Consider the following 12,575-nt stretch of genomic DNA (forward strand, 5'->3'; position numbering starts at 1 on the left):
TTTTTCATGCATGAGAAACCATTCATTCACTTCGACTGTAACTTTGCTAACTAGGAATTAAAGCATTGTTGTTTTATAAATCATCGCCGGTGATGACAAGAGTATTTTCAATTGGATTCCCCAGGATCAGTGCATCATCTTCATCCTCCTGTGAAGAACAAAACCATTATAAGAAGAGTATACTTATTTCAGTTCGAATCCATATAAAAATACAGTCAGTTAAACGGCAGAACAAAAAAGAGAGTCTACTCGCCTCATCCTTTTCTTTGTAGTTTTTCTCCGTGCCTCTGTACGACACCACATGGATGAGGGTGTATACTCTGTAATGGAAGACAGCAAAATAATCAAGTTCCATATATATAATATTAAATTGATCGTTCAGGTGCCAGTGTGGCAGTACGTGACGAGTGTTGTACCTGTGGTAGAGCATCGCCAAGAACTGAACGATGAGCAGAACGGCAAAAGACAGCAGAAACATCAAACTCAAAGGCTCCACCTTCATGGGATCTGGTAATAACGTTTTGTTTATTGGATCGTACTTTGGAATCTCGATGCTCAGAACATCACCGCCAATGGCCTGAAGGAAGAACGTCGCTACGACCCATAGGACATTAACTATGAAGTACAAAAACACTGCCTGCACACACAAAAAGGAGAGAAGAGTTCACATTTAACATATGAAATTATGTGCCAGAAAAGATTTTTCCAACCAAAATTGGCCAACCTTACCTTGTTTCGTAGAGACTTTAGCTCCCTTGTCACTTCCTCGAGATGAGCTTTGTCATCTTGAATGGGCTTGAGATAACGCTCTAACAGTTTATTCCAGAAATCGGTTTCATCCTGAAATTGTAGCACATACAAATTCATTACCAACAATAATGTGGCTCCATATAAATGTCGATCGGTCAATTTAGACAAATGCATTACTTATCCATTGATAAACCACTGAAGCTTCTCACAACATGATTCACACAAATCGCACGTGTTCCTGGATCTACATCCTTTGTTAATCTTGGAACAGTATTTCTATCAACCAGAGCCAACCATTATTCTAAAGAGTCAAAACCCCTTCCTAAACCGTAACTGTTTATTGAGATTGTTCAAAATGAATGGATCACTCTCTGAGGCAACTCTTTGTTCCCGAGTCATACTAAAGATTAAGAAGTGAACAAATCGTTCATGATCGACCCATCACTTCTGTTCAGTTGGTCGAGGTCAGACATGAACACACTGGATAGACGCTTTATAGTAGAAACTGAAGCTGTAATTCTAGCTGAAAGAGACACTTTTTTCAAGTTTAACACTGTAAAGCTGCTGTTTTAAATCAATCTGTTGTATGATGTCCGCTAACCTCTGCAAAGGTATTTTAAATTTCTTTTTACTCTTAAGCGAAGAACGAAAAAGAACATTGATGTAAGTGTATTGGTGCCTCGAACCATTCGCGAAACCTTACCTCAGATAGTTTCTCAACCTGTGGAGCCACAAGTGTTCTCTCGATCCCCCTCTTGACACGACGCTCCAGTCTCTGCGCTCCGTTCTCGATACGGTTGGCCTTTACGATGCGTCTGGCGGCTTCATTCAGAGCATATTGCAGTTCCTCCAGCTGAGTCTCGGTCAACACATCCTCAGGACCCACTTTATCCTTCAGCTCCTCGTTCAGGGTGTCCGTGAGAATCAGCACCAGTTCCTCGCACAGATCCTCCTGGTTCTTGTTCCTCAGCGTGTATCTGATCTGCTCCTGAAGGTTCCTCTTTAGATTAGCATAGGTCAGTTTCTTCAGGAACTCTCTCTTCACTGGCTCCACCCAATCTGTCCATTAAGAACAATGTTTAATAATAATTAATTGCACAGACCAACTTAACACTCAGAATAGGGTAGATATGAGGAGTGTTTGTGGTTTGAATCAGAGTTTCTCAATCCACTGCTAATCTGGCACACCCGTTACTAACAAGATGATCATGGATCATGTGGAAACTGAGATATCTGTAGGAATAGAGCAAAAACCACTGGTTTGTGATGAGATCATCTCTTACCACTCTCAGGCACAACTTCCTTCGGCTCCAAATTATTGTAATCAAAATCATAATCATCATCGTCATCGTCGTCGTCATCGTCAAAGTCTGTGTCGTCATTAAATTGGTCCACTTTCTTCTCAGTGCTTTTGGAGCTCCCACTGAAAGATTAATTTGGAGTGATCGTTGGTAAACAAATAAGAACTTTTCTTCTGCATTGCAATTGTAATCCAAACACATTTTCATATTATTTATTTACCTTCTCTCAGAGTCAGTGTCCTTTTCCTTGTTGTCCTTGTTGAGATTCTCTTTGGATTCGTCCTTCTTACGGCTCATCTCCTGGTTGTCCAGGTTGCGTTTGTTCTTGTCTAAAGTGCTCTGTTCTTCTTGGGTGCTCTGAGCCAGTGGCTCGTCGGGCTCGGTTTTGGCAGCTGGTGTGTTTGGATTGACGGCATTCTGGATTTGTTGAAGCAGTAGATTTTCGGTCTCTTGAGTGACTTGGATTTTCACATCCCAACAGCACATTTTGCAGTCGCGATTGCACACGACACCCACTTGCTTTTTCTGCTCTTTGCCCTTACTGGTTTCTCGAGTGCCCCAAGATACAATGTGCATGTTGACTAGGGAGTATATGGTGAGGAGGAGATAGCCACTGGGAATGCAGATGAAGTACATCAGACCATAGAGGATCAAAGTGGTCTCTTGAGGGTGAAGGATGGCGGTCACCACATACAGGATCGCACCAGACACCAGGAAGAGTCCAGTAGGAGTTATGAATGTTTGTTGGATAACCATGTCACCTAAAATGAGAAGTCCAATGAGATGGATTGTCACCAAGGCCATTTTCCACACAATTCAAATGCAAAAAAATAACAACTGTAAAACGATAATTAACTATAATTACCAATAATGGAAAAGAAGGATGCAGTCATCAGGAATGCATATATGACACTGAGAATGGCAGCAATTGTGATTTGGAAGTTGGGTTTGGCCACAAAACATATGATCATGTAAACAGTTGGAGGTATAACTGCAATTATTATGGAAAGAGTGCCTGAAATTTTAAACACAAACTGGAAAGCTCCTGAAATGGAAAAAGAGAAAATTATCAGACTTTGTACTCGGCATCACTAATCATACTTTTATATATCCACAGAAACACATTTTCAATACGTGTAATGTTAAAGAGATAGTTCACCCAAAAATGAAAGTTATCCCATGATTAACTCACCTTCAAGCCATCCTAGGTGTATGTGACTATCTTCTTTCAGACGAACACAATCCGAGATGTATTTAAAAACATCCTGGCTCTTCCAAGCATTATAATGGTAGTGAATGGGGTAGTGAAAGCCCAAAATAAATGCATCCATCCATCATAAATATAATCCATATGACTCCAGGGAGTTATTAAAGGCCTTCTGAAGTGAAGTAGTGTTTTTTTTGTGAGAAAAAATATTCTTTTAAATAACTAGCTTCCGGCAGACGACCATACATAGAATGCACAAGTCAACTTACGCCAAATGAGTAACCCATGACACGATGTAGGATGTAGGAGTATCATAAGCTTAGACATCTTCCGGCACAAATCGGTGCATATTTACTTTATAAAGTTTTAAATATGGATATTTTTCTTACAAAAACCCATCACTTCGTTTCAGAAGGCCTTTATTAACCCCCTGGAGCCTTATTGGATTACTTTTTATGATAGATGGATGCATTTTTGGGGGCTTCAAAATGTCACTACCATTATAAAGCTTGGGAGAGCCTGGATATTTTTAAATATATCTCAGATTGTGTTCGTCTGAAAGTAGATAGTCATGTAGACCTAGGATGGCTTGAGGGTGAGTAAATCGTGGGATAATTTTCATTTTTGGGTGAACTATCCCTTTAAACTATCCTGCTAATGGAAGGCCACAGTCCTGCAGAGTTCAGCTCCAGCCTCAATTAAACACACCTGAACCAGCTAATCAAGGTCTTACTAGGCATACTAGAAACTCCCAGGTAGGTGTGTTGAGGAAAATTGGAGCTAAACTTCTGCAGGACAGTGGCACTCCAGGACCACATCCTAGAATCTTGATGATTCCTAAACAGGCTGACCACAGGGTTCCTCAAATCCTGCAGCGTTTAGCTCAAATCATGACCAAACCTACCTGCAATTTTCTAGTAAATCTGAAGACCTTGACTAGCTTATTCAGGAGTGTTTGATTAGGGTTGGAACTAGACTCTGCAGGGCAGTGGCACTCCAGGACCAGGTTTGAGGAACCCTGGTCTACCAGGTCAAACCCAGCCCCATCAGAAGCTGGATTTAGTTGATATTTCCAGCAGGACAGTTGAACCACTGTAATTGAAAATCCCTAAAATCCAGGGATCCAGTCTTTGAATATTTACCTGCAACCATGAGGGTAACCGATGCAGGTCCCAGAATGGAGGAAGCCACAGTGAACATCTGATATAAGATGTAGAGCATGGATATGGAGGTGTTCCTCTTGACTGTGTCTCTCCCGCTGTGGAGCAGGTCGAGAGTGTTGGCCAGTGTCGAAGGACCCCATCGACGTCTCTGATTGTAAAACTCTTTGAACTCTTGAGGAGCGTTGGTGTAAGCATCTGAGGCGGCGTTATACTCCACCCGCCAGCCCTGCTGCAGGAGAAGAGTGCACAGCCAACGGTCCTCACCTAAATGAGAGCGGTTGAGTGAGATGATGAACTGGCAGGACATAAAGGAACCTGACTGTACACATTCATATAGAATGATCTAAACAGACGAACCGTATGCAATAAGTCTTGCTAATTGTCTGCTAGACTGAAGAGTGGTGCTAAAAATACATGCCAGAGTTTTTTGTTGTTGTTGAGATAATAGGGTTTTTAGGCTATTCATCCAACCAACCCCAAAAGGATATTCAGAGGGATTCTGAGCTCAGGTAGGGATTTACCTTGATCGTACTGCACATACTCAGAGGCTCGACTGGCTTTGGTGGTGTATCGTTTCAGGACGTTGTCGTCCATCAGCGCAGATCCTCTGAACAGACTGAAACAGCCTGGACTGCACAGAACCGACCCAAACACGTGCTCCGCCGTCTTCTGAAGCCAGTGACCCACCGCGTACTCGAACTTCTGATACCACACCATTGGGCCTGAAACATCACATTCATAGAGTCTCTAGAACAAGAATCGCTATTTTGAACAATGAAGTATAGTGTGCATAACTAAATTTAAGTTTCTGGGTATAATCTTTCTGATAGCTGAGCAATGTTATCATATTGTAAATGGTGGCTGTCATGTTTTGTTGAGATTAGCTATCTTTTCGATGGCTCTTTCTAGCACGCATGGTGCGGTGCGACGTTATTATAAAGCTGCAGTAATTGCCGGGAAGGGTTATATCAATGGACTTTGTCTATAGATCAGAATAGCCGGTCTATAAAAGGGCATGTCATTATCCGTTATAAAATTTCAGACAGCTTCTTCTTCTTTCTTCCTTTATGTAATTTACAGTCATTTGTCAGTTCTATGTAATACTGTTATGTAATTCATATACGTGTTTTTGACATACTACTTTCCCAATAAGCAAAGCTTTTTTCAAAAGATGACAATTAGTTTGATTTTTCTGAACACAGATGATTTTTACCCATTCCAGTAGGGTGGATCCGTCCACACGCTGCACCCACATTGTCATACATTCTCAGACGGTCGACGAGCAGTATCAGAGCACCAGGCTGGAAGTCTGTGTCTCCATCCAAGGCCATGATATACGTGTTGTCATCAGATATATGCTTCCTCTTGCTGTCGTTGTCATAAGAAGGTAGTAAATAAGTCTCACTGTCTAATGATATGAGACTGGCACGGCATGGGTTGTTCTGTCTCTGTAAGAACACACAGTGTCAAAAACAGAAAGTTATCTTGTTAGGTTGTCTGGGGGGTTGCAAAGCTGTTCTGGGTGGTTTCTACATGGTTGCTCAAGTCAAAAGCGTCCGCCCTTGTGTGCCGGGTCTCTAGATACGGCTTGGGTCCTTCTTTCGATGTAAGTGTGTGGGACCTTTTTACGTAAATCTAATCACCTTAAGCTGTATGGTTTATGTATGCGGCACCGTTTAGGGTTAGGGGTTTGTTTGAATCACTAAACCAACATAAGCTTGACTTATCAAACATCACCAGTGACTGAATGGACTTACTGTTATTTTCTGAGGGTTTTTGACATTGTATCCTTTCCAACCTAGCAGGTAATACAGGTACATGATCTGAAAATGCACACATGTCCAGACAGGTTCAGGCAAGGGTTCAAAGACAGAATTATTCTTCATACTAAGGAATAGGACTTTGATGTTCACCTGTGACCATCTCTTTTTATTTCGAATCAGTGCTTTGTCCTTCAGGTGGAAATAAAGCATGTTTCCCTCTGGCATGACAAACACAAGACGACCACCATATGGTGTTTCAATGATAGAAACCTCATCAGGCTCCTTATTTGTAAATACCCTTGAAGGCAAAAATATTTGGTTTACAGTTGGTTGTGAAATATCATTAACATCAGTTTGTCCAGATGAGTCACATACAATATGCTGATAAAGGATAGGAAACCTTTGCCCTACCTGTAGACCTCCATGACAACATTTACAAGGTCGTTAACATAGCTGTTGACAAGCGTTTTCTCAGTGCCTTTTTCTTCGTCTTTTTCTATCATGAAGGCATCGTCGACATAAATATGGCACTCAAAGTCAAAAACATCTTTGTGTTCCTCCTTTGGATCCCCTCGGTATCTGTCCAATCTGAAACCAACAAACAAGAGATATGAATAAAGAACTGCAGCCGGCTGCTCGAAAGTTAAAAAAGCAACTAGGTTTTTCAAACTCATTCATCACAGTATAAATACCTGAACATTGAAGTCAAGATTTTCAGCATCTCGTCATATGTTTCATGCCACATTGTTGCACAAAGGTAAATGACACAGTTTTCCACTTCAATGTCACTACTACATGACAGAAAGAACAAGGAAAGGAAACAGATTTTGACTCAATTAAAGCACTTGTACTGTATTATGTGTATCATATAGATCATGAGTTTGTCTGAATGTATGTACCTCTCCTTGTTTGCTGTACGAATGACTTTCATTTTCGTGTTCAGCAGCATAGAGAGGTCAATGAAGGCGGATTCATACAGGCGGCGTACGAAAAGCTGAGACGTGCGTTCAATTCTCTGCACTTTTATTTTCCACACGTAATACGTGCATGAGATGAGCCCGAGCCACATGCAGACCCCCTCCAGCACCAGCATGGAGAAAGGCCACATGTCATATGGATTGTTGAGTGACGTTTTGCAGATGCTATTGGAAATCTCCAGCATTATAACCGGGGTGGTATTGACGTTCTTGAGACCTTCACGTTCATAGCAAAATTGCCAGAAAGGAGTGGCAATCTTTTGTGAAATATTTTGTGTAGAATTATCAGTGTCAGAAAATACGCTTACAGTAATAATTTCAGCTGGAGAGACTTTAGCTTGCGTCAGGAACAGCGTAATGCCCAGGAGTATTGTTACTGGACCGATTAATGACACAGGCAGGGCAAAACCATATTTCACGGCGTGGATCTTGCAGGCCACGACTCCAAACCAGTGGCACGCAGCAGAGCAGAACGCCTGCAGGAAAAACAGCCCAAGGCCTATCTCTACGGCTCCTTTACTGGTTTGGGTGTAGTCGTCCCAGTTGATGCGAGTCTCAGCAATCAGGCAGAAATACAGAAAGTACACCCCCAGAGTCACGGCTATTCGAAGGAGGCTGGTGAACAGATAAACAGAGTCTCTGAAAGAGTCCAGATCCTTGAGCATCTCCTGAATGTTAGTGCTGGCCTGAAAAGGGTTCTCCCACCAGTTCAGAGAAACCAGCAATGATGCAAAAATCGCAATGCCGATATATACGTAAGAATTTTCCATTTGTCTGGGATGTATGTGGAATCTCTTACGTAGTAGTCAATCCCCAATAGAGCGTATCCGCTGAGCACTAGGATGAGGGAGCTTATGGGGTAGATGATCATCCAGCTCCTTGTCTGCAAGCGGAAGGCGATCTGGAACACGGCTGAAAGGATGCAGATCCCTCCAGGGATGCAGAGGTTTGTAAGGATGTCAAGCTTAGGCATCACAATGAGCACCAGCATTGCCGTCCCGACGGCCACCAGACTCTCAATCACACACATCTGCAGAAGCATTAACAGCCATCATTACATTTACGCATTGTGACTTTCATTGCACTCAAGGTATACATATCATCAGTTCATGCATGTTTCAGCTACAGCAACTACACCATGAATTACTCTTTTGCCATCAAGTCATCAATGTCTAACTATCAGAAAAATCCAAATAAAATCAGCTTTTGACGGAGGCTGGTTTTGCTGGTCTTTTACGGTTTGTAGTTGGTTGAAGCTGGTCTATGTGGTTGATTAGATGGGTCTACCAAGGCTACGGAGGTCTTGATTGGTCAACTTGGTTAGGGCAGGAAGACCACCTTGGCAAAGGGATAGATCAGGACGGAGTGAAGTGAGTTGGCCAGCTCTCATTTTAGCTTTAATATTTTTAATGGTGATGTCCCCAATCCTGCTCCTAGAGAGCTAGTATCCTGCAGAGTTCCTGATTAGTGCAGGGTTGGACATCCCTACTTTATAACAAATTTCAGATGTCCTGTATACTTAATTATTTCACCAATGCTTGGCAAACACTGCAGGTGTCATGATGGTCTCGGACATGTAGCTGAGCCTTTGATTTTATTCACACCAACTTTCATATTTTAAACCTAAGTTGTTTTCCGGTTTGATTTTGGCATGACAGAAGGCAGTGATATCTGAGTGAGTGAGTTCTTTACCTTGTCATTTCCCCATCTATTTCAGCTAGCTTCATTAATGCAAACCAATTTGCGGATCTTGTTCATGACCACTTTGACAGCGCAAAAGTCTGTTCAATCGCCGGCCATATTTGCAATGCCTCCGGGCAGCTATTTTGGGCATCCAAGACTCAAATGTCACTTTTCCCTTTTCATTCCTAAATTACCCACATCCAAACCTATTGTTCCACTGTGATGTGCTTTAGACGTCTAGACATTTTTAACTCAAGAAGCCTTATAAGAAATGCGTCTGAATGGTGTCTGGTGAACATGAACCAGCATAATTATACAGGGCTTTCTAAAGGTAGGGTAGCGATTAGTGTACTATTGGACTTACTTATTACCTTTTCTACAAAATTTGAAGTTCATGTTATTTTGCATCACGTCTACTCACGATTCCCAGTGTCTTTGGGTTAGGAGCCACATAATTCTTGAAGAGACACTTCCACAGAGACTTCAGGAACATCAGGAGGTTTGGCATCAGTAGGACACACATCAACAGCAGCGTGTATAACTGCTGTTCCTTATCGCTTCTCAAAGAATTTGGACTGGACAGAGTGGTCAGGACCAGCAGAGATCCCTGCAATACAGATGAACAGCATTGACATTAATGCACTGGACACATTACTACACACAGAGTCATCTATTTGTGAGCCTGACGCATGCCAGTATGACAGTTCGAATCATTCCTCCCATGTTGTGTGATCATGAAAATATGATCTTTTTTTAATTTGAAATTTTTTTATTTGGTCAAACTTTAAATTGATTGGCCTTAATGTGCTAATATCTACAAGACTATGTATTTATTGCTGGTTAGGTTTAAGATTTAGGGTTAGGATTATTGGGGTTAGGGTTAGGTTTTGGGGTAAAGTTAACAGTGTAACTACTAACTGGTAAATAAATGCAAGTATTTTAAATGTAATTACAATGCACCATGTAAATTGTATCAAATGGTTAAGTAGTTAAACCACCTAATATAAAGCGTGAACTGTTTTCCCCCTCTCAAAATAGTCATTTTAAAATGTGTACACATTGTTTGAGATCTGCTTTCCCTTCATGGCCCATGTACTGTGTTAGAATTTTCTTTTTATTGTCTTTCCTGGTCATTGATCTTTTAACAATGTTTTACAACAACATTCATGTTCGTGTCAGCGTGATTCCCGGTGAATGTACACGTCACCATGGAGATGTCGATCACACGCTAAGTAAACAGGGATGGGTGGGGGTGCTGTTATCCTCTATAAATATTTATGGTCATGTAATAATCATGATTCACCTTGCTCACGACGCCGCTGACCAGCACCAGCAGGCCCACAATAACAGCCACCAGGCTCTGCAGAATTCGGAAGCATGTTCTCTTCTTCTCTTTCTCCGCTCCGATCGGGTTCAGCTGGAAGGGGTCCCAGGTGTCTCTGTACAGAAGTTCAACATAAAAGGCAAAAATCAGACAGAGGAACTTGTGAGAGGATGGTAACAGTGCTAAAATGCAAAAACAATGTATTACTTCAGTTCAGTCACCTGAAACCTGCTCTATTTGGGAGTAAAACTGATTTTTTTCTCCAGCATTCTTATAAAAAATTTGCAAAAATTGTACCTTTAAGTGTACAACAGCCTCTTTGTACCTTACTTTCCCCTAAAAGGTATGAATGTATATACTGCTACTCTAAGGTACTAATATGAACCTTTTAGGGGTAAATAGATGCCCTTTTAAGGGTTCTGCCGCAGTGACAAATAAAACAAAAGTAATACATTATTAAATATGAGACAAGACACTAGAATAACATATGACTGCACAGCTCCCATAGCCCATCATTATTATTATAGTTCTGTCATAAATCTTCCAATAGATGTATGACAATTAACACGTTTGATTTGTAAAATTTTGTATTTTGTAAAACATTTCGTATCCTTAATTTTTTTTAATATGTAGTAAACATTATATTTGCATTGAGGCTCCTGAAGCTGTGAATCATATTGCTTACAGCCAAATAAAACTAACTTTTTTGCCACACATGCCAATGGCTGGTGACTTAAACTGGCCATAAATATTTTTTATCAGCCATGAAAAATAGATTAATCTTTATTAAAGATACAAAAGTTATTCAGTCAAGAGCAGGGATTGATTAACATTAACACATAACACATTAACATAAACACAGACGGCAGCAGGTTTATTAGGCTGCTGTCACTTTAAGAGCTGATGAACAGATTTAATATAGTTACCATGCATTTTATTATCAACTGTTTACATTTAGTTAAGACATAACCAACTATGTTTACAAGGAGACTTGATTGCATTTTGACATAATTTTGTTTGAATATATCTGTTCAAGCTAAAGAAGACGTAAAAGAGAACTTAATTCAATATTCTCACGCTGTCTGAGACACGGATGTTTGCACACAGAAAACTTCCCACACGGCCGAGCGAGTAACAAATTAAGTTCCTTTTCACGTCTTCTTGAGCTTGAATATTTTAATTAGCAAGGCTTAATCGTGACGATGCAGCGCTGCCCCAGTGTCGACTGGCCCGAGTGTCGTTCACGCTTGTTCACGTTCAGGTTCTCACAACATTGCATTTGTTAGAATTCATAAAAAATGTCACCAGCCAACTGCTTATTGACACCACTTCATACACTCGCCAATACAGATTTTTACTTGCATTTGGTGCTTGGCGAGTGTTCATTTTAGGCCCTGTTTACAGTACTCGTTTATCTAGAGTGACACTGTCTTATTTCAATATTATATATATATATCTGTCTTATTACAATATCAGTGTTGAGAATTTAAGAGGTAAAACCACATAAAGATGAAGGGAATGTTATTAATGTCAAATTACCTCATTATTATTACATAGTAGTATATATTCAAGATAATAAATTTACAAATATATATAAACTTTAATCCAGCAATATGGTTCATTTTGAAGCATTTTTCTCAAGACTGTGTTTCTAAAGTCTTTTGTGGTTGTGTATGTATAATCGAAGTATTTTTAATATTATTCCAATCAGTTAATAAAAATAATAAACATTATACTTCTGTTGTTGTGTGAATGTGAATGTGGTGCTGTGCTGAGTTTCTAATTCAAATCTCCATTACAATGCTTTGTATTCATGAAGAAACGTATTTTACCTGAAGAATTAAATGTAAGTATTTGAGCTGTGATTTTAAACTCAGATTTGATTGATTGATTGATTGTATTGGTGATGGCGAGTCTTTTACCTGTGACGACCTTCTCTCTTTTGTCTCCTCTGCTTCAGTTCCTCCATATCCGAACGCGGTCTCGCTCACTCCATTAACCAGAGCGGAGTTATGTGGAGGTTCACAGACTGACAGATGACTTAAATCTCACCTTGAGTAATGAGTGCAATCTCAACCAGCGCGGTTATAAAAGAGTCCAAAGATCTGCGCGATTCATCTCAACTCTACATCCTTATTACATCCCTGATCGGAAAACATATTTATGACTCGGACCAAAGTTCAGTCATACACTTAACATGATCATGATATTCCATGTGACTCTTAATGCTTCGAAAAATTTATAAATATTTCATGTGTCTTTTGAAACGCTCATTATTTACAATACTGCATTAATCATAGAAACAGGAGCTACTGTTTTTCATGGTATCATGGTGGAGATTTTCCATTGGCTTCTATTGTTTTTATTCTGATCTAATAAACTCACACTATATTTTTTGCCATTTTCT

At 40.4% G+C, this 12,575-nt stretch overlaps 1 protein-coding gene across 1 annotated transcript; it reads right to left on the reverse strand.

Annotated features, from left to right (window-relative positions):
* chs1 (chitin synthase 1) lies at positions 1-8,050 on the reverse strand. Its single transcript, XM_048206025.1, has 16 exons — positions 7,084-8,050; positions 6,877-6,975; positions 6,596-6,772; positions 6,335-6,482; positions 6,179-6,244; positions 5,635-5,869; positions 4,943-5,143; positions 4,401-4,685; positions 2,917-3,096; positions 2,272-2,812; positions 2,034-2,173; positions 1,454-1,809; positions 730-840; positions 417-637; positions 254-320; positions 1-148 (listed from the first exon to the last, which is right to left on the reverse strand). Exons 1-16 carry the CDS (start codon positions 7,929-7,931, stop codon positions 74-76), a joined length of 3,750 nt encoding a protein of 1,249 aa, XP_048061982.1. The 5' UTR covers positions 7,932-8,050; the 3' UTR covers positions 1-73.
* Between the last annotated feature and the right edge of the window lie 4,525 nt (positions 8,051-12,575).

This window comes from Megalobrama amblycephala, linkage group LG10 (genome assembly GCF_018812025.1).
Source record: "Megalobrama amblycephala isolate DHTTF-2021 linkage group LG10, ASM1881202v1, whole genome shotgun sequence".
Taxonomy (NCBI): Eukaryota; Metazoa; Chordata; class Actinopteri; order Cypriniformes; family Xenocyprididae; genus Megalobrama; species Megalobrama amblycephala.

What these genes read in the sequence shown, in the direction of transcription:
- chs1 (XM_048206025.1), bottom strand. Translation starts at nt 7,931, where the DNA reads ATGGAAAATTCTTACGTATATATCGGCATTGCGATTTTTGCATCATTG. An exon ending in GATCCACCCTACTGGAATGG is followed by an intron (nt 5,144 to 5,634) that starts GTAAAAATCATC and finishes GTGATGTTTCAG; the next exon opens with GCCCAATGGTGTGGTATCAG. An exon ending in TTGGCGATGCTCTACCACAG is followed by an intron (nt 321 to 416) that starts GTACAACACTCG and finishes CTTCCATTACAG; the next exon opens with AGTATACACCCTCATCCATG.